The sequence below is a fragment of the Boleophthalmus pectinirostris genome, unplaced genomic scaffold (assembly GCF_026225935.1).
Source record: "Boleophthalmus pectinirostris isolate CB_2022bp ecotype Guang Dong unplaced genomic scaffold, ASM2622593v1 HiC_scaffold_21, whole genome shotgun sequence".
In the NCBI taxonomy this organism is placed as follows: domain Eukaryota; kingdom Metazoa; phylum Chordata; class Actinopteri; order Gobiiformes; family Gobiidae; genus Boleophthalmus; species Boleophthalmus pectinirostris.
The window spans coordinates 17297606-17319827 of NW_026571175.1; the positions used below are offsets into that span (position 1 = coordinate 17297606).

The window sequence follows — 22222 nt, forward strand, 5'->3', positions numbered from 1 at the left end:
TCAATCTAAAAGCAGCCATTCCACTCACAGAACTCCAGTGTTTTTAAGCCTGTTCGTAGAATAATGAAAACAAAACACTAAGCTTGTGAGGTTTTTTTTTTTTTTTTTTTAAACCTAAACCAAAACAAAGTAAAACAACACTGGTGCTCAGAGAATGAAATAGGTGCTAGATGACTCTTTAGGATCATGAACAAATACACATACTCCTTAGAGTGTGTTAGTTTTAATTTAGCTTCTCCTTTTACCAGAGCTCTGTCAGAAATGAAGAAGATACTCCAAATGGCTACTTTTCACCGCTCATCCAATTCAGCCACCTTTTGCTTTAAGAATTTTGAATTACATGCTATATATATATTTTTTTATTACATTTTACCGTGTATCCTTTTCATATGTTTTGCACCTGAGTACACTGTGCCTCTCTGGATATGGTTATTGGTTATCTCGAGCAACAGAATACAACTCCTCCAGAACAGAGGTGGAAATGGACTGGAATTAACATCACTGTGTAAATGCAGTGTCAGTGAGAGGCTGCCAAACAACAGCATTCTGCTAAAAGAGGATGCCATTTTGTGAAATTAGTGCAGGTAAAGTCAAATTATAATGACAGCTGAGCACAAGACAAGGGGCTGCCTAAGTAGAGCTAGACAAGCCATTTTCTCTTCATTGATCAATCTAATTTTTGTATTTGACTTTTGTTTTCTTATGTAAAGCAAAAATATATAAGACATTTACACTAATAAAAAAAACTAACAAATCTTAAACAACAGGCAAACACTTCATCCAGAGCAATTTATTCCCAAATTCCCAATTAAGCAAACAGAGAGCCAGTAATTGTGGTGTACAAATGATTAGATCTTAATCTAATTAAAACATGAAGAGGTTTTTATTCTTTGCATCAGGTTTATGGCAGGTACAACTATAGGTTTGGAAATGGTTGTTTACCTAGAATACTATTGAGCTCTTTAAAATTCAGTTAATTGTCCAACCTTTTGCCTAAGTTATATGTAAATGTGATGATGTCAAACTATCATTCACGAGAGGCAAATTTCTCTGCACCCATCTTAAATAGCCTAAACTCTACAGACCGCGTTGTCGGTGTGTCTAGGGAACATACTCAACCTAATCTATTTATCTGCTCAGACAATCCTGAACTAAGGGTAATAGAAGCATAAAGAATAACAAAGTCAACTGTAGCCTGCTCCTTCTGCCCTCACAGTGTGTATTGATAAGAAGGTACGATGTTTTTTCATGCCAATCATAAATAGCCTTTTGATCAAATTCATCAAACTGAAAAGAAATCCCAAAACTTTTATTATTAATATTGGCGATGTAAAGGTTATTTGGTTATAATAAATCATTTATATTTGTTACTAGGTAGGATGACTTTATTTTTTCATTCAGAAAGTTTGATTTAATAACAATGGTCATACACAGAAATGTCAGTCTATTAGACAATGTGATGACAAAAGCTTTGCACAGAGAGAATAATTAGGAAATGGTCGTTTTCTTCATCATTTTAGGCATGTACAGCCCACATTGATAAAAAGTGATGGTTTTTATGTGCCAGACAGATGCCAGTGTCTAACTATAAATAGCCTAGATTATGTTTTTTTTTTTGTTTTTTTTTGTCACACAGGATGCTGCCTGCCAGTTGGTTCTGGATCCCACCTCTGTTTCTCCTGGTCCCTCCCCACCCTCTCCTCCACTCCCGCCACCCCACCGTCCTGCCCTGTCCTCATTGCTCTCCCCAGTCCTCTCCAAGTGGGTTTTTTGTGGGGCAGTGCACACAACCCCCCATCCCCCTTTGCTCCAGCAGTACTGCACCGTGCCGGCCCGCAGAGGAATAAGGCAGCACAGAGAGCGGCGGCCAGCGAGGATTTGGTGAACCAAGGAGTGAATAACAGGTCCGAACCGGGACCATGGCTGCTCCGTCTGCCCTACTGAAGACCTGGGTCCTGCTGCATGCCCTGTGCCTGGCTCTGGCCCAAGTGGTGAGTGCACAGGGACATATAGGATTGTAAAGCTACCCTTAAGTTTTAAATGTTTGGTGATTGGGGAATGTAGGTCTCCTGAAATATGTGACATGTATAAATATGTAGGATTTTGATAGTTGGTTAAGGTAAGGCATCAAAAGTCAAGTGTATTATTTCACTTGAGTATAGTGGAGTGTCCTCTGTGGGAACATTATGGATTACTGCATTTCCCGTGGATTACTTTTGTTGATGGACCTTGGACTACGTGAACTTTTCCTCGATATAAGCGAACTACAAGGACAACACCACTCCACTGGACTTCATTTGCATCACCTGAATAACTTGGAAGAATGTGGAATTACTTACGCTTTTTGATATTATTTTGGGATTTAAAAATATTTCTGAATGCTTTTTAATATGAAGAATTTTCTCGTCCCAGTGGATTTACAGAGATGGAGATGCCTAATTGGACAGTGGGGGGTGGTGAGGGGAAGGAGGTAAACAGTGCCGGTCACATGACCCCTCCCTCCACATTCCTGCTGTGTCTTCTGTTTCATCTCTCACCTTTACAATAACATAAATTTAAGCGGTTTCCCCTTTTTGTTGATCACTATTTTTAATTTTTTCCCCCCAAATTTAACCATTATCGATGAATTAAAACAACTTTCACTGGACAGGGGATGTTTGTCACACAATTTTATTGATAATAAATGTATTTATTATCATTAATTGTTACACATTTGTAAATGAATTAATTATTTTGGATAATATTTTATTTACTGGCTGAGTAGTGTGTTTTTTCTCTTTTTTTTTCCCCATAAAAAAACCTGCTAAATTAGTTGACATTGACATACATTATACTTCAATAATTGCCCTATGCCACTACATTATTAGCATTAAATATGTGTCTTTGTTTTTCTGTTTTTAGAGAGGTCCACAAGGGCCTCAGGGCCAGCCCGGCCCCGCAGGCCCCTCTGGCACTCCTGGCTCGGACGGCATAGATGTAAGTATCCACTGCACTGTGTCCAACAGGTTGGCCACAAAGAGCCGCTTTGTGCAGGACTGATACCTGCAGAGTTCCGTCTGTAATATTGAAGTCTCACCTGCAGAGGGCAGTATTTTTAAAAATACCGAGGCACAATGGGGCTCTGTTCCCAGTATAGAGAGTGCTCTTTGAGAACAACCTGGGCTAATACTGTGGAGTTTGTCGCAGTAATGTGATACATTTGGGATGTTGAGGGTTAATGACACACAGCTTGTGCAAACACTGAGGGGATTCTGCACAGAGAACTGCTCTAGTATACTAAAATACACAAAAAAGAAAGAAAAGTAAAGTATTTGTCATTATTTGTGTTGTCTTGATTTATAAGGTTTTATGTGATTTTTGTCCAAACTGAGGTATTCATATATTCTTCTTGATACCTTCTGTAAATTTGTATTAAGGGTTTGATTTTTTTATATTTATATGAGCAAAAACCTAATATCTCAATATTTCAGAAAAACCCAGAACACAGATATAATTCTAAGGGGCTAATTATTATTGTGTAATATCCTAAGCATCTCTTCTTACCTAAGAATTACATTAGAAAATGATCATTGGTCAAACATGCTAACGCTACACTGCATCTAACCTGAATTCTCTCTCTTAATCAGGGTGAAAAAGGACCTCCTGGGCCTCCAGGACCTCCTGTAAGTTTGCTTCTGTGTTGTCAACATGAAATTAGGTAGACTTTTTATTATTAATCATTAATATTAATCATCAGGGGCAGAAAGGTGAGCCTGGAGAACCCGGAGTTGATGGACCACCAGGAGAGAACGGGATTGACGTAAGTTTGGCTTTAAAAACATGCACACAGAAAACAACACTTAGACTTTCTCTGCTAAAAAGTTCTCATCTAATAACCCTCACTCCAAAACTTGGCATTCCACTGCGGTTTAGTCTTTAATCTCCTCTGGAATCTTTGATCTTTGTTATCCCAATTACTACATTACACTGTCCACTTTAATCCAGCTCTAAAATAGATTTGGACTATTTTTTATACATTTGGACTATTTTAAAAAGGATAACATTTGTTCCTCTTCATAAAGGGTTTAATTGGAGCTAAGGGGGATCGTGGTCCTGTGGGAAGTCCAGGTCCTAAGGCAAGTCTCCTATTCTCTATATTCAAGTATTTTTGCATTCTTTTGGTTGAGTGACATTTATCATGGTTTATATTGCTACTAATGTAAATCTGCATTCTTTGTAGGGACAACCTGGACCAACTGGAGAGCCTGGAGCCCCTGTGAGTATCTTTTATCTCCCCTTCCCAGTAAAGCATATAGTCTAAAAAATAAGTACAATGCATTGAGCGTTAACTATAACATAATGACTCCATCTCACAGCGTACCAATTTAGTCACTGCTTGAAGTCACATTAGCTTCCTCACAAACATACTGTACCCCAGCTGGTCTCATAGGGCAACCTCCAGAGCTGCTTCTTCATGCTTAAATGCTCAACTCTAATTTAGTTCACATTATAATCTGTAGCTAATTTGCTAAATGAATCTATCTTTACCATTTAGCACAAGGCTGTTCACCTCATTATTACCAATCATGCATAAAGCAAGAGAAGAATATGTAGGACACGTGTATCCACTAGATGGTGCTCTTTGTCCATCGATTTCAATGTTTAGTAGCCATAAAAGTGCTTCAGTGAAACAGCATTTCTTAAACCCTCTCTCTGTCTGGTTCACATTGTACACAGAGAGGACATCCTGCCCTGTGGACTACTGTTCCTTCAGGAAGTCTCTTGGTTCATTTCATTAACTTATGTTTAATTAATTGTAACACACATGAGTGGAGCTGTGTATATTGTGTCTTTGTTTTCTTCAAGCTCTGTTTACCCAGTACTCTGATGCTGTATGGGTTATATGCATTAGTGGGGATATTATTAATTGACTTTCACAAATATTAATTGATACTTTGATGGTCTGGTTCCACTTGTTATTCAGTAATGCAAACTTTTGTGCCCCTTTGTGCAAACAGGGACTGGGCCTTCCAGGGTTACCGGTAAGTAGCTTGTACACTACACTACATTTATCACTTAACAGCCTTTTGTTTTCACTGTAACATTATAAATACTTGTGGGACATCTTGTCTGTGTGTAGGGTGCTCCGGGGCCAATTGGTCTCCCTGGTGAGATTGGACCAGTTGGACCTAAGGTAAACTTGTAGTTTACTTCCTTCCTGTGACGGATTCACTTGCACAGTAGCTCATCTTTTTTTGGTTTTGTCAGGGTCTCATGGGTCCACCTGGTGCTCCTGGACTTCCTGGCCCTCCTGGAAAACCAGTAAGGGATTCTCTTCAACAACTACACACATTCTTACATAAAGGATTAGACAATGACAAAAAAACCAAACATGTGTATCATTTTGTTTACTGCAATGGGGATATGATACAATTGACCAGCTAATTGGTCACTGCATCCCCACCTAAGGCATGTGAAAAGGAGGACAAAATTTGTTAATATAAGAAGCTACCTGTACAAAATTACTTACATCCTATGTAAGTAATACAACCTGTAAGAGCCATTGTATTCCTGGACTCACTGTGTGCATCCCCAATAGAGTTTCCACTGAGACATGATGCTCCAGCCAGGGAGGTGTTTTTGTTTAGTTTGTTTTAGGAAATAACCTCCAATTAAATTTGTGGACAGCTTGTCTGACTGTAGTGTGAATGCATGTGCCCTACTTAATTTGTATCCTGCCCATGAAGGCAGAGGAAGAAGGATGGAGTCAGGGAGTGCTGGGTCAGCACTGTTCGAAGAGTCACACATTGTGCTCACACGGTTCAAATCTAATAAAAGATGTGGGAAGTTTTCTACATTTTTGCCCAAATGGTGAAATTTTATAATTATACTGTTATAACATTATTGTATTATTAGATTTATGACCAAACTGTACACTTAAACTTTTGTCCTCTGTAGAACTCTTGTTTCCTTTTTTTATTTGCAGTTAAAGTCAGACCAGTAACAATAATTTCTTTAAACCGGACAAAACCTGTAGATGTCGTACCTGTATAGTGAGAAACGACTGCCAAATCTGCCAAAGGCAATCTCTGACAACAAAGGGAAGCAGATAGATGAACACATGGATGATTTAAAAAAAAAATTCAACCTGGACCCCTCTTTCAACACTGTTTCAGGCTATAGTTGGTCTTTTTAAATTTTATCTGACCACCTCAAAACTGTCTGTGTTCCACCTTCAGGGTTCACCTGGAAAGTTCATTGGTGGAGAAGAGGGTAGTGCAGACTTCCAGGTAAGAACTATGCTTTTTACATTTCAGTCTCACATGAATTTCCTCTCCCTAATATAGATGTATTTCGTTTTTCTACAATAGTGTCCTCTTAACTGTCCAGCAGGACCGAAGGGCCCACAAGGACTACAAGGAGTCAAGGTGAATAACTAAACCCACAGCAACAACCACAATATTATAATACTATTTTCTTTGTGACTCTAATGAACTATTCTTCTCCAGGGGCACAAAGGCAGAGCTGGTATTCTCGGTGACCCAGGAAGCATTGGCAAGACGGTGAGCACATGACCTTGTAGAGTTAAGAATATTAAGTATTTGCAATACAAAAGCCACATGGTCACATTTTTATGTAGCGTTTTTCCACCTTCAAGGCACTGTAAGCACTTAAAAATTTAGTTCACACAAGATAACATCATATTTACGATATCATCATATCTTAGTATAAGTGTGAAAAATAGTGTTTTTTAGTGTTTGCATCACATCATAGACTGTATTAAAAAGTGGACTAAGCGAGTGTGACCCATAGCGTCCAGCACCGCTCAAATGAAGCTTGCGATGCTAACAGTTACAGGAGCAAATTTGGGGCCAGCCTATTATGAATAGGATTTTTAGGTTAATACGAACATTTTAATAGCAAAATGACGAGGCGCACTGCAGCAGTTACAGAGAGAGAAACCATAATATTCTTGTATAATTCAATGGGAGCCAGGTTCAGTAGGACCTGGAAGAGCTCACACGCAAACTTTACTTTTGGAACGCAGCGGCTAGCTCATTAGCTATGGCCATTTATATATACAGAATATGCTTCACATACAGCTGTTTGTTACAAGCGCTTGCACAGTTATGTGACAGATTAGGCTGGAGTGAGGTAGAAAAAGGAGGTTGAAAAATCTGTTTTCAGTGTCTGTTATTCCGAATACAATTCTAGCCACCTGATAATGTAAAAAAAAAAAAAAAAAAGAAAGAAAATTTGCAGTTAACATAAGACGTTTTCATCAAATGTTTACATAAGAGTACATAAATCATAGACTAGTATTGTGTCATCAGGAACCTGCAGGACCCCCGAATTTATGCATGATTAGTAATTAGAAATAAAAATATATACATAATTCAAGGTGTATGTTTGATTAACCTAGATTGTGAATATTTCCTTAAGTTTTGAGTAAGTGATATTTGGCTGAAATGAAGATCTGATCTAGACGTTCCATGTTGTACAGTAGTCTGCATGGCTGGCCAACATACCTGACCTGCAGGAGCAGGGATTAGCTCTAATGAAGCCTCCTGCGGCACATGACTGGCACTAATCTGGGTGCGATTAGTCCTGTCTGCTCCTGTCCTGCAGTCCTGGTGCAGTGGAGCAGGTACATGAAGAGGCAGATGAGAGAGGCAGAGCTCAGCAGGCCCCTTTCACCTCTCTGTATTCAGCCTGGTTAATGAGCATACGGTGGGTTCCCAGGGAACAGGCAGTAGAGCCCTAAGAATTAGCCTGTGATCTTCCCACACAAGGAGCCTTCAAGCTGTACTTAGAAGCTCAAAAACACTCAGTGCAGTGGGTGAGCACCCCCCTAGTCATAGGTTCAAAGGTTCAGATTGGCCAGTCTAGTGTAACTCTAATGTTTACACACACTTTCCTGACAGCTGGACAATGTCAAGCTGTAGTACAATGTGCAGAATGCATTTCTAAAAAATGCTATTTATCATCATGGTTAGATTTGGTATTTGGTATTGGTATCAATTGGTATCTACACTGTGTATAATAATACATAATACATAATTATTAGGCAAGTTGTATTCATGAGGAAAAATGTTTTATTGAACAACCACAGTGCTCTTAGTCATTCCAAAATGTTAATAAACCTCAAACCTGAGTATTTAAGAAAGTAAAAGTGAAGTTTTGGTTTTCTGAGGAGAAAATCTGTGTGCACAGTTATTGGGCAACTATTAATATGCAGAATTATATGAACTAAATGAAAAAATGAACATTTTCCATTCTCACTTGTTTATTTTCATCTTTCAGTAGTAAACAACCAATATAGCCATATTTTTTCTCAATAATGATCATAAGCCTTCCATTCATGCAGTCGGTCAGTTTCTTGATATGTTGACAATCAATTTTTTGTGCAGCAGCAACCACAGCCTCCCAGACAGAGTTCAGAGAGGTGTATTGTTTCCTTCACCGTAAATCTCCAGTTTCAGAAGGGCCCACAAGTTCTCAATAGTTTTTAGGTCAAGTGAGGAAGGCGCAATGTCATCTTTAAGGCCTTTACTGGGTAGCCACACAGTGGAGTACTTTGATGCATGCGATGGAGCATTGACCTGCCATGGTCCTCTTGAAAGATGCAGACTTTCCTATACCACTGCTTGAAGAAAGTGTCTTCTAAAGACTTGCAGTAGGTTTTGGAGTTCATTTTGAGTCCATCTTCAACCCAGAAAGGTTAAACAAACTCATCTTTAATAATACCAGCTCATACCAGTACCCCTCCTCCACCTTGTTGGCGTCTGAGTCGTAGTGGAGCTCTGTGCCTATTACTGGGCCATGGGCCCATCCATCTGGTCCGTCAAGAGTCACTCTCATCTCATCAGTCCATAAAACCTTTGAAAAATCTGTCTTCAAATGTTTCTTGGCCCAGTCTTGATGTTTCAGCTTATGTTTCTTGTTCAGTGGTGGGTCAGGTTTCAACTTTCCTTACCTTGGCCATGTCTCTGAGCACTGAACACCTTGTACTCCTGGGCACTCAAGGTAGATTTTAGTTCTGGAATATGACAGAGCTGGAGGATAATGGGTTCCTGGTAGCTTCATGTTTGATTCTTCTCAAATCTCTTGGAGTTAATTTGCGTCGATGTACTCTACAACCATTACCCTCTGATTCCAGTGAGGTGGCATCAGTAAAGGGCATCTTGCGTAAACAATGACCATGGTTTGGCTTCTTACAAAAAGGGAACTGCAACTGCAAGTATATTAGAATGTCCTTGTTTTAATTCAACTGAATGAACTCCTCATATACGAAAAGTATTTTTTTGTGAAATATATTGAGTAAACTTGGATAGAAAGAACTCTGAAAATGTATTTTAAATAAAGTTTTCTACTTACATAATCTACCCAAATAACTTGTCACGTGTATTTTGTGAATATTCTCCTATCCATCATCTGTTGTTGCAGGCACCTGTTCTGCAGGTGTGTGGAAGGACTCTAACTAATCACCCTGTTCTCATTTCTTCTGTCTTGTGTAGGGTATCAAGGGAGAGACTGGCATCTCCGGAGAGCAGGGCATCCCAGGACCCCCAGTACGTGCATTATTTTGATTCATATTTTATCAGCGCTCGGCCATGTTTCATTTGTAAAGTAATGAATAGTACTTGACCTTTGACCTTTTGTTTTTTTTTTAGGGTCCAATAGGTCTCAGAGGTTACCCCGGAATGATGGGTCCTAAAGGTGAAGCGGTAAGGACCAACACAATGGTGATGAAGTTAGTGTCCTCCTTCTCTTTGGGCACACGGCTGCTCTCCTACTCAGAGATGAGCTCCATAGAGGCACAGTTAGACCTGCCCCCGCTGCACAAACATCATCCATTACCAGCAATGGGGACATATGGAAATGATGCTAGCACAAATCTCTCCCCTCCTCTAATGAGTTGGGGTTGTCTGGGTCCACGGTGCCTCCATCTGTAGTTAATGATCCACTGTAGCCATCCGTCTTACTGTTAACATTAGCCGTGTTAGCCAAGTTAGCAACCCCCGGCGCGGAGCCAAAGCGAGAGTGGTGTTGGGAACTCTGTGTATTGCCTATTAGTGGAGTGAAGTGAGTTGAGCATTAATTATGTGTTTATCACAATGACGAGTGAGCCACAGTGACTTAGCACCTTGGCTAATCTGAACTGACACATTTGTATTTTTACTCAACAGGGGCCTCGTGGTTACAAGGGCATCACAGGACCAGTTGGCATTCCTGGACCTCCAGTAAGATCACGCTTTTAAGAATTATATTTAACACAGCTAATAAAAAACTAAAACTTTCTCATCTTTATTCTGTCTAAACTTCATTTCAGGGTGAAGAGGGCCCCCAAGGAGGACCTGGTGAGCCCGGCGATAAAGGAGACAAAGTAAGTCCTCGGTCAATATTTTTCAGTTTAGCGCAAGGATCAAGTTATCTCTTCTACTGGTACAGTTTTAGAAATGCGTGGGCCTAGTCATGTTTGATGTCTCCATAATAAAGTCCACAAGGCCAGATTGAGATGACTTTGACTTTGCCAGAGAGACGAGAGAACACAGTCAGTAAAAGATTCTTATAGAGTTTCTAGACTTAAGAAATGACCAGTTGTGGTTGTAGTGAAAAACGGCATAGGAATTTGCTGTTATATATGTATTTTTTTCTTTACAGTAAGTGCCTTATATATTAAAAAGAAATATACAAAGTCCATTCTGCCTGCTTCTCTCATAAGTTAGATTGATCTGCAGTGTTGTTAAAAGTACCCTTACATGGATTTGCTTCTGTTGTGCAGGGCGACCGCGGTATCCAGGGGCCACAGGGAGGAGTGGGCAAAAAAGGCGAGAATGTGAGTTTTCCCAGCACCATGTGGATCTGCTGATATCTGACGAGAATAGCAAATACATTTTTCTGCTCTGTTCTTACAGGGTCTGCCGGGGATTGATGGAAAGGATGGCACACCTGGTATTCCTGGAATCAAGGCAAGGGTTACCAGCTTTAGAAAAAAGCAACATTTTCTACTTCTGACAGCAGCTTTTCTAATGCTGATTTCTTGTGTGTAGGGTGCTCCTGGACAGGCTGGCAGGCCTGGCCCACCCGGTCCACAGGGAGCTGCAGTGAGTGATTTTGAATTCTATGTTTATTTAACCACCTTCGTAAATTATGTACAACACAGAGAACAACATTAACCCTACTGCTTTGGCAAACATCATGTTTTAGAAGTAGACAAGAATTGTTCCTCAGAAAGATATCTTACAAAATTTACATTAATTACATGCATAATCTATTAAGTGGTTTATGCAAACAAAATACTGAATGATTAAGATATAAGGATCTAGTTGATGAACATAATGAATTAAGTTAGGAAAAAAAAACTTTGGTCACTGTGTAAAGATTTTGACACTGTAATTATGTCATTGTCACTTTAATGATTGTGTGCTCAAAAGGGGATACACGGCATGACATATCCTTTAAATATCAGTGTGTTTTTCTTTCTGGGCAGTTATCCAGAAACGGTGACCGCTCACCTGTGCACTTTAGAATTTAAACCACCTTGAAATAGCATTCCTAGGACCAACAATTTATCACAATCATAGCAGAGGCTACACACACACACACCCCTGAGGTCTGTAGGCCTCTGTGTGTTTGTGTGGACAGTGCGCCGATGAGGGGGTAATGGGCCATGAGTGCCACTTTGCTGTACGGTCACTGCAGTGCCTCTAACAGTGCCCCGAACTCAAACACCACTTACCCTGAAGTTTACACGTATACACCGTCACATAATCACCACAGTTTGTATACATGTGGGGGAAATTAAAACTTCAATCCTGCATTAGCACCATATTTGAATGCAAAGTAGAGCCAACATATTATATTTAGAATACTTGTTCTATGTAAGTCAGCTACTATATACAACAATGAACTAAATAGTATGTTCAATGTTTTAGGGATTACCTGGAAGTCCTGGTGTAAAGGGTGGACCTGGTGACAAGGTAGATGTTTAATAAGAATTTCTTTTTACATTTGACCAGGGTTAACATTTAGCTTCAAACTTCAGAATAATGTTCTCAATTTGACAACATTGCTGTTATACCATTATATTGTGTTCAAATTCAATGTAGAAGCAAAACTGGATTGCATGTTTCATTTCTAATGAGTAATCTGTCTCAAGTTGTTGTTGTTTTTCTTTTGCTTGCTTGTTGTTGGGTTTTTTGTTGTTGTTTTTTTTGCCTGTAACATGTCTTTGCTTCTCTCTTGTTAGGGAGAAACTGGACCCAGAGGCCATGTTGGCATGGCAGGAGCCCCTGGACCATTGGTAACAACAATTTATAAGAAGCATTGAAGTATTCATCATCCACAACCATCGCATTTGTGTAGGTCCATATCATGAGACAATTTATATTTTATGATTTAGGGTGAGCCTGGTCTTCCCGGAGAGGCTGGCATGGAGGGAGTCCCTGGGCCAAAGGTAGATATTCAGCAATAACAATTAGTGCAAATTCTTAATGAAGTTAGAGCCTAATACTCACTTTTACACAGGGAGATAGAGGCCAAAGAGGACCTGTTGGTGAGCCTGGACCTATTGGCAAGCCTGTAAGTATACATTTTATATTCAGATGAGCTTGTTTATTTAACATACTTAAAAATGTGTTCTATTAGGGAGGTAAAGGGGAGCGAGGACCTATTGGTGTTCCAGGAGCTCAAGGCCTCGGTGGAACCAAAGGAGACAAGGTGAGGATGTCTTCTTATTCATTTTCTTTCAGGTGATGACTTTCAGTAGTCCCGGTTTAGCTCCATGTTTGGTATCCACTTCGGTTGCACTACACCCGTAAATCTCTACTTTTCATTTATTTGGGATACACAGATTTGTCCATTGGGGGCAGTGTTTACCCAAATATTAAACCCATACTATCCAAGATGCATTAAAACACTGGATAAAATTATATCTAAGCAACCATTTCTTTTTCTGAGCACTACAAAGAGCCATTTTCTCTTCTCTGATCTTACAGCATTGAATCAACACTATGTTCTTTTTATCTTTTGTCTACTGCATGCAAACTCACTGTGCATTTTTTTCAGGGTTTCCAAGGAAAGCCTGGGTCAAAGGGAGATGTGGTAATTAAACATGATAATAATACAGTCTGCATTTTCAAATATTCCAAGCTACACATCTCTACACATTTTTTTGTTTTGTTTTTGTGCCTATTTTAGGGTGACCCAGGTGTTGAAGGACTAGGTGGTGAGAAAGGTGAAAAGGTAAAAATGTATTACATCAGAATGGGGGGGATTTGGTTTCAAACTATTCAGCGATGCTTCATTGCTAAATTCTAAGCACTAATACAAACTAACATATATTCAGACACAAACAATTATAAGTTCTGATTAAATTTGATTTGTGTTTGTGAAAAAAAATATCTTTGCTGTCACAGGGAATGTCTGGTGAACCTGGACCTAAAGGACAGGTGAGTAACACTGACTCTGATCCGACTTTTCTTTGAACTGTTTATTATTATTGCATTTTACTGCACAATGTGCTTAAATTGCCCCTCAAGACATAAAGTTTTTAGAGATGCGCCAGTCCGATACTGGTGTTGGATATTGGTACCGATACTGAAAAATCTGCTGGATCAATATCAGCTTCCAAATATCTGTTCAATGGATATATTGATTGATGTAATAAGACTGTTAACTGGTAGTAGTCTCAAAATGTTTGAACATTTATTTATACAAATTTGTTCTGTGGTTACTTGAGATAAAATACAGCTACATGACAAATTTGAATCAGTTTTGTCTTATTTTATTTTTGTTCTGCAGTGGTATTGGTTGGTACTAAGCTCTAGTATCAGAATCAGTATCAGAACTGAAAAAACTGCAGATATCACTTGTTGTTCACACTTTTGTTGTCAGAATCAGAATCAGAATTTATTTGTCATTTCAGTATAAAAAATACACAGAAACGAAACACTGCACTCAGGTCCAGATCAACAGCAGCATAAATAATAATAGGAATAAATAGTTTAAAATATTGTATGTCAAATACAATCTTTAAAAACAGCCTCCACCCGCCCCCATTCTCTAAAGTGCGTCCCAAGTCAGTGCTATCTTGTAAGGTGCATTAGTGTGTGGGCTTTCTGACAGAATTGATCTGCCTGACCGCATCAGGGTTTCGAAGTCCTGGCCCAAAGGTGGCGCAGTCTTCTGCCTGATGGGCGAGCTGTAAAAAGTCCATGTGCTGGATGGGCGGATTCCTCCATGATGCTGTGGGCTTTTTTCCTGCACCTGCTGATGTAAATGTCTTCAGTTCAGGGCAGACTACAGCCATAGATGCGCTCAGCGGCTTTTACTATCTTCTGCAGTTGTTGTGAAGTTAAGTCCTATGTTTCTGTATTTACTCTATATTTATTTACAGCAAGGTATTAGGGGTGACCCAGGACACAATGGTCCAACTGGTGACCCAGGCAAACCAGGAGACCAGGGTCCACCAGGCCTGCCTGGTCCTCGGGGACTAAACGGGGAGCGGGGAGTGCCAGGCATGCCAGGAATTCCCGGATCAGCGGTAAGTCTGCCCTACTCTCAGTCAAAGCCATAAGCCCGTACAGATGCACAAACAATGCGGAGATTGATTACCAAAGCAGACAACAGCTGTGTTCCTGTCATCCTCCATGCTCCTCTCCTTCAGGGACGTGACGCATCAGACCAGCATATCATTGAGGTGGTGCTGAAGATGTTGCAAGGTGAACATTTCTAGACCTTAACTAAGAACAGATTCATTAGTTTTGTTCATCTTAACATTTATCTGAGCTATAATAGGTAGAATATGTGCTCATTTATTAACTGAACCTAATGATACAGAGAGGCTAGCAGCAGTAGCAGTGAGTGCCAAGAGAGCAGTGCTTGGTGGAGCAGGTGTGATGGGACCTCCAGGCCCCCCTGGTCCTCCTGGTGCACCTGGTGGTCAGGGCCCCCATGGACTGCCTGGGCCTCGTGGTATTCCTGGAATTATTGGAGCTCCTGGACAAATTGGAAACACAGGACTTAAAGGTAACTATCATTAATGTTATGACCGGTATCAGTAAATGTGTAGTCAGAGGCAGAGGATAATTAAATGTACTCTTTCCCCAAAGGAAAAAGAGGAGCAAAGGGAGAGAGAGGAGATCCAGGTAAACCCCATCCAGGACCTCCCGGACCACCTGGATTACAAGGTAACACAACCACTGCCCAAGTGCACTTGAGTGCAGGTGTTTGGTAGTTTAAATGTAAATTGGTTTCTAAACTGGCCAAATGGGGACCAGGGTAAAGCCCAAGGACTTTGTTTTAAAGCTTTCACCACACGAGAGTCTTCTCAAAGGCATTTTAAAGCATCATTAACTCCAGTCATTTAACAGATGCTCTTGAAAAGTAATAGGATTGCAACAGTGCACACTATCTTAAGTGGGAAAAGGCACAGTCACACAGGGTTAATATATGCACACACATCTGTATAATTAAATACCACTCCAAAAATTCTCAAGAGTCAAAGAGTCAAATCGGTTTTGGTTATTGTCAATCTTAGTGTACAAGTTGGCTAAAAATGTAACGATTAACTTGAATGAAAACTGATTTGATTACAGGTCCTCCTGGTATTGATGGTGTGGCTCGGGATGGCCGGCCTGGGGAGAGAGGACCTCAGGGAGCAGCTGGAGAGGGTGGTCGGCCCGGTAAAGCCGGGCCACAAGGTCTCCCAGGATACTGTGAGGCCGCTATGTGTCTGGCTGCATCAGCATATACCTCTCCACGACTACAGGAGGCAGGAAGGATCAAAGGACCCAGTGTTTAGAAAGCAGCCTTACTGGCAATAAGTGAGACAAGAGGAGAGAAACAAGAACATGAACGAAGGAGAGACCACTCTTCTTGTAGATGGACAACACCCAGGTGGAAGGGACCATACACAGACTGGATGTAGTGCCCCTTTCGTAAGTGATGATCTGACGTTTTGACTGGTGGGACTTATTTTGATCTTAATCCCAAACATCACCATGACAACAGCAGCTCACAGCCTCCCACTACCTTCTAAATTCTCCAGTGTTTTGGATGATGCCAGTGTCAGTCCTGCCACAGCCCCTATTCCGGTTTCAGCTGTGAGAAAGGAGCGCTCTTGATGTCACCCACTACAAAACGAGGAGGTGCGGTTATGGTGGTAAAAGGTGCTTTTCTTCCCACGATGCTTTGTGTGTAACATCTGACCTGATTAAGTATTTTTACCAGACCAAACAATAAAGGACATCTGTACTGTACTTTGTTATCATGAGTAATTGAAACATTTTGTCTGTAAGGTTAGGTCACATCCCTTACTTACCTCATGAGTACTCCATTCCCTCTACCAAATCTCATTTTAGAAACTAACTACTAGTTTTATCTTTGCTCTTGTTGCCTGGCAACAGTGTATCCCGACAGGCCCTCCCATCTCCCACAATGCAGTGCTGTAAATCTTTGTAAATGTGTGTTGATTATTATGTAGAGAAAAAAGAAATGGGTTACGATATGCTCCAACAAAAATCCTGTGAATGACCTAAACGAGTAATAAAAAGAACTTCTCAAAGTTTTTCACTTTTCTCAACTCGATTCAGAGTCTCAATGTGCTCTCTATGCCACTGTCGACTTTCACAGGCTGTCAGTGAATTAATGACTGAATTATGTATATGGACACAAGCTATTTATTGTTCTTAATCATCTGTAATATGATTGTTTTTTTGGTTGTTCAGGGCCCGGACCAATAAAGAGGAATCTTTTGTAAAATCCATGTTTTTTCTCTCTTACATGAGACAGCTCAGTATTTTAAAACTATATACATATTTATTGTGAATAAAATATGTGATTACACATTAAAATGGCCCATGCATACGTGTTTGCAGTGAAGAACAACCACACTTTAACACGACTGTTGTAGCCATGGCTCACAGTATTTAGCAACATTTTATTATCTTAAAACATAAAGTATAGCTCTTCATGTTTAAAAACATTTCCAGGTGGTATGGATCAGATGATGACTGAAATGGCAGTAAAACGTGTTGGTGTTTTCTACTGAATCAGAATTCTCTTTCTTATCGTTATGTATGATCGCTGAGGCTAAATGCCCAAGTCGAGTCTGTTGCATGAATGGTGAATAGCCTTAATTATTCATTTTTCTCTCTCAACAACAGTATAGTGATAGTGACAGATGGCTTTAAAATCTACTATGGATTATATAAATTGTACAGGACGTTTCAGAATTACAATGTTCATCAACTCTTGAGGTTAATTAGCAAAAAAGATCAAACACAAATAAATAATTTCTCATAAATAATTTGCCAACTAACTAATTTTGATTTATTTGGGAGGGGAAGATCTCAAACCTTTAATCGCATATCTGCATTTCAGATGCTTTTTGGTATTTGTCTTTTGTCAAATAGTCAAAAAGTAAAAAATAGCCATAACACAAATATATACATAAAATATATACAAAATGATCAGATTTTGTACCATAAAAATGTACCAAAACATTTACATTTTCTAAGTAAACTGGATGTCACAGAAATGCAATGGCAGGGAACAATACAGTAATGGCCTAGTGCACAGTACTAAGCACAAGTGAAAATTAGTTGAAAATGGTAAAAACACAGCGGTGTAAACGTTCATAGTAAGAATACACTGCCAGTTAATGGAAGGCCTTTGTTCCAGTGTGGCCCTTGAGTTGGGTGCTTGACCGTAGCTGCTTTATTTTAAAATTGATGTGGAATTTATTTATATTAATCCATGTGTAGCTTGTGTTTCTCCTTCCATCTCCTTGCATCAGTCATTTGGATGCCTCTGTCCATAGACTCTACCAGGGGCCCTTCACAGGTGGACCTTTAGGACTGTATTCTACTTGATGGCTCATACAGTCTCCTGGATTACAGCGGCCATCCTTCCCCTTCGAGCCAGTTGCTCCGGGAGGGCCTGGGATACCAGGAACTCCCTGTTGGCCCACAGGTCCTGGAGGTCCCATCTTTCCATAACCTGGAGATCCTGGAATACCTATGAGAAGACAAGACGAACGAATGACAAAAGGTGAAATAACTTCTCGTTTAAAATGGTTCATGCCAAGAATTGTCTCAAAAAGTGTCTCAGTTATGTAATGTTAAAAAAATAAAAAAATAAAACATAGCTGGGCTGCTATCAGCAGAGAGCTGTAAGGTGAGAAAGCTATGCTAATCTTAGTGGCAATCAGCACAAGCATTTGTTACCATTATGAAACCCAATTCAAAGCTGGCAGAAAACTCAAGCATCAGGTGCAAGTTGCTAATGCATGTCATAATAAACAATGTGACTGCAGTGTTGCAGATGTTCATAGTTCAAATCTCATGTTTGCCGCGGCACTGGCTAAAGGTCTCAAACTTTTCAGGATCTCACATATAAACGATAGAGTACATAAACATCTGCATAAGTGAAAGGCAGAACTGTCCAGTCACTCCCAAAATTCCAGCTGATGCCATGCTTTCTCCTCTTTGCTGTTCTCCATATACATATACAGTGTGTGTGTGTGTCTGTATGTATGTATGTATGTATGTATGTGTATATATATATATCCTTGTATTATCTTTACAAATATTCAAAAAGTACTAATTTGTGAATAAAAATGTGGCTGACACCATTTGACTGATTAAATGACTAATATTGTATAATATTGTATACAAATTAATTGTACTTTTATTTTAATTTTTTATTTATTTTTTTTACCTGGTGGACCAGGAGGTCCTACATCTCCCATTTCACCAATTCCTTTATCTCCCTTTTCTCCCGGTGGTCCTCGTGGTCCTTTAGGCACATAGCACAGAAATATTATATATATATTCCAACAAATAACAACAGCATTTCTGAGTGAGGCTCACCAGCTGGTCCTGGTCCACCAGGCCGGCCTTGTCTGCCAATGTGTCCAGGCATGCCAGGGGATCCAGGGGCCCCCGGACTGCCAGGGATCCCATCTTTACCTGGAGGTCCGGGGCGCCCTGGAGAAGCCACCATTTCTACTGGCATCTGTATTCGGGACATGTAGTAGGCCATTCTCTCTGAAAAAGGATACATTGAGAGCCCATTCAATAACAACACAATAGCAATAGCGATAACAAAAAAATTTAAAAAACCCTCACCGTCAAATATTTTGATAACCTGCTGCCGTATGAAGTTCTTGATTTCGTCATAGTTCACCACAGCCTTTGATACAGGAGTTACAAGAACCATCATTGATCAGAGAAATTAATTAAAATATCCATTATTTGCATGAGTAGATGGAGCTGCCAGTGGCTACTGTAACAGTGTCACAGTCCTATTTGGCATAAATCTGAATAGTTTTAAAACGTTACACAGTAACTCTTAGGAAACATAGAATGCAAAGTTGTTTGCTAGCTTACATCATTTCCTGGTATTCCTGGTGATCCAGGAGATCCAGGGGGACCGTCTGTGCCAGGACTTCCTCTCTCGCCCCTGGGCCCTGCTGGCCCCATCAGGGGCTGTGCATCTTTGCTGTGGTACCCCCCACCTCCAGGAGGCCCTGGTCTACCTCTTTCACCTGGTGGCCCTCTCTGACCAGGGGACCCTTGTTCACCCTGTGCAAGAAGAAATATATACATAATTATAATTTCATATTATCCTACTGAAAGTAGAAAGGTGGAAAGAAAGAAATCAGAGCCTGCTGTCCTGTTTGGCTCTCTGAATTATATTTCAGACATTGTCAACTTCATTGTCCTGACCCTGTCTGTTTCAGACATTGTCAACTTCTGATTTTGATTTGACAAACTCTAATATGAACTCATTAGATGACATTCACAGTTTCTTCAGATGAATATGATTAATTACAATATGACATATTTTTAAATGTTTACTAAACAGAATTCTGACCTTTAGTAAAATTATGTTAAATTTTATTTTGATTCCTCAGCACTAGTGAAAGCCTTTTTGTCCTATGAAAAAACTGTCTCTAAAATGCACTGCATTAGCAGCAGTGATTTATGAAGAACAAAGCAGCCATAATGGACGTCTAATGTTTACATGTCACAGACAGAGAACTGGCTCTTGAAATGGAGAAGGGAGAGAAGAATAGAGGAGTCCATCCTCATCTTCTGTCTCTCTTCTCCTCTTCTGTGCAGCTAAAGCCCTGACAATGGCATCCTGTCAGTGTGACAAATAGCCTCATCTAGCATCTCCCCTCATGCTTAATAGCATTATCCCAGAGGCAGAGAATAACTTTATCACTGTACCCAGTCTCCAAAAGCCTTTGCACACTGCAGACCGACCCAACAGGAGTTACCTACAGAATACTGGCAAGGGTGACCAGGGTGAAGTGAGGTAAAAAGAGGTGAGTGTCTTTGGGATAATGAAATTATTTAGTGCATTGACTGTATAATGATGAGCGCTGAGGGTGCAGAAATGGCAGCATAGTGGTTGAACCTGGGACTCTACAGCTAAAATAAACACAAGGGTGTATATGGATTCACTGGGAGTAGAGGAGAAGCTGTATAGTCATGAATTACTGTGAAGCATGCTGAGTGTGCACTACCTTTTGACCTGGCTGTCCAGTGTCCCCGGGTGTGCCCGCTGCTCCCTGTCAGAAGCCAAAAAAGTTCACATTCATCAAAGACATGAAGGATGCACAGAGGACCAGATCAATAGAGCTGTCTGAGTCTAATGGGTGCAAATGTTCCATCACTCACATCTTTACCAGCGGCACCATCACTGCCCGGGTCGCCCTAAATAAAAGACCAAATTCAGACTCATGACAAGGTCATTTAAACAGGCATATCAAACCACTCTTAATTTAGACTTGTGATCACTCAGAGGAGGTTACTAACCATTGGGCCTGGATGTCCAGGAGGTCCTGGAGGTCCCACCATGCCAGGTAAACCTCTTTCACCAGCCTGACCCTTGTCTCCTTTGGTACCCTGAACATACAATTTTAATTAAAGTTATATTTTTAAAAACAAATAAGTATGTAATAGGTATTATTTAAGGCATTTGAGGCAAACATATACAAAATGAAGAACAAGACTAAGCAGTTTGAAAAAAGCAGGGGTGACATGCAGCCAGAAAATGACTAAACTTACCACTCCACTTGGACCGGGGGGACCAGGGGGCCCAGCTGGGCCCGTGGAACCCTGATAATAGAAGTGAAGTCAATCTTTTCAACAGTGTGCTGACATTTAAAGCTAAATAATGAGATTTAAATAAGAAATAACACCAACTTACAGCATGTCCAGGTGGTCCTGGTCGGCCCTGTAGCCCTGGAGTACCGGGGTCACCCTGAGTAGGTCAAAACTTGACATTTAGATTCATTCTGACTTTCTATATAGTATAAGCAGTGTATGGTGTAAAATGTATGTTTACTTCTTCTATTGTAGGTCTACTATGTACTGTGTCAACGTCCTCACCTCATGACCAGGCCGGCCTGGTGGACCAGGAGGACCTGATGGGCCAATTTCACCCTGAAACAAATGAAGACGTAATTCTGATTAAATGTAAGGAAATTCACATGTAAATGAAATCAGATAACATAAAGTTAAAATCAAAATAATGAAACAAACAAACAAATAAATACATAAATAAACACTATACTGTCCAACCTTTGCTCCAGGGAAGCCCACATGACCAGTTTTTCCCTTGAAACCCTAAGGAGAGACATCAAAGAAATACAACTGATGCCTTATCAAAATATTAGAAGACCAATATGTCAAAGAGAAGAGCAGCACCTGCTCTTGGATCAAACATGCATGCATAGTGTATTTATGATGGTAAGAGTGAAAGTTTCACTCTTATTTATAAGAATACTTACTGGGATTCCCCGTGGTCCCACTGGGCCTGCAGGTCCTGGTTCACCCTAACCATATAAAGGTAAATCAAGTAAACTGCTTAAACTATGAATTTTATCTTTAAAATTATGCAATTAATTCATTAAATTCTTAATAGGATTTCTTTACTTTTATGTATATTTTATTAGCCAATAGTGTGCCCATGCAGATGAATGCATATAACTTACACGTAACCCTGGTTTTCCATCTTTTCCATCAACCCCTTCAATGCCAGGGGGGCCCTGTCAGTAAAACACAGCTCCAGTAACTTCATAGGTTCCATATTGTTTTTAATAAAAGAAACTTGGAGACTACCATTAACCCTGGAGAGCCACGCGAGCCTGGGGGTCCAGTAGCCCCTTGAGGTCCTTGGAGTCCATCATTTCCCTATAAAATAGTATTATACAAACTCATTG

The 22222-nt window shown here is 40.2% G+C and overlaps 2 protein-coding genes across 2 annotated transcripts in view; one reads left to right on the forward strand and one right to left on the reverse strand.

The window, feature by feature from the left end:
* The first annotated feature begins 1804 nt into the window (after window positions 1–1804).
* Window positions 1805–16713, forward strand: col9a2 (procollagen, type IX, alpha 2). Its single transcript, XM_055157449.1, has 32 exons — window positions 1805–1991; window positions 2902–2976; window positions 3627–3662; window positions 3737–3799; window positions 4062–4115; window positions 4220–4255; window positions 4998–5021; window positions 5120–5173; window positions 5248–5301; window positions 6219–6269; window positions 6351–6407; window positions 6489–6542; window positions 9498–9551; window positions 9654–9707; window positions 10170–10223; window positions 10313–10366; window positions 10766–10819; window positions 10899–10952; window positions 11034–11087; window positions 11919–11963; window positions 12233–12286; window positions 12386–12439; window positions 12511–12564; window positions 12631–12702; window positions 13051–13086; window positions 13183–13227; window positions 13401–13433; window positions 14381–14527; window positions 14651–14705; window positions 14824–15012; window positions 15096–15173; window positions 15582–16713. Exons 1-32 carry the CDS (start codon window positions 1920–1922, stop codon window positions 15785–15787), a joined length of 2076 nt encoding a protein of 691 aa, XP_055013424.1. The 5' UTR covers window positions 1805–1919; the 3' UTR covers window positions 15788–16713.
* Window positions 16714–16912: 199 nt separating this feature from the next.
* The window catches only part of col16a1 (collagen, type XVI, alpha 1), a 54788-nt gene continuing 49478 nt past the window's right edge, over window positions 16913–22222 (reverse strand). The window contains exons 55-69 of the mRNA XM_055157616.1: window positions 22122–22193; window positions 21995–22048; window positions 21791–21835; window positions 21582–21626; window positions 21390–21443; window positions 21208–21261; window positions 21066–21116; window positions 20814–20903; window positions 20676–20711; window positions 20522–20566; window positions 19377–19571; window positions 19116–19179; window positions 18858–19034; window positions 18706–18783; window positions 16913–18003 (exon numbers count right to left, since the gene is read on the reverse strand). Coding sequence (XP_055013591.1) covers window positions 17810–18003; window positions 18706–18783; window positions 18858–19034; window positions 19116–19179; window positions 19377–19571; window positions 20522–20566; window positions 20676–20711; window positions 20814–20903; window positions 21066–21116; window positions 21208–21261; window positions 21390–21443; window positions 21582–21626; window positions 21791–21835; window positions 21995–22048; window positions 22122–22193 — 1254 coding nt within the window. The 3' untranslated portion in view covers window positions 16913–17809. The remainder of the gene's footprint in view (window positions 18004–18705; window positions 18784–18857; window positions 19035–19115; window positions 19180–19376; window positions 19572–20521; window positions 20567–20675; window positions 20712–20813; window positions 20904–21065; window positions 21117–21207; window positions 21262–21389; window positions 21444–21581; window positions 21627–21790; window positions 21836–21994; window positions 22049–22121; window positions 22194–22222) is intronic.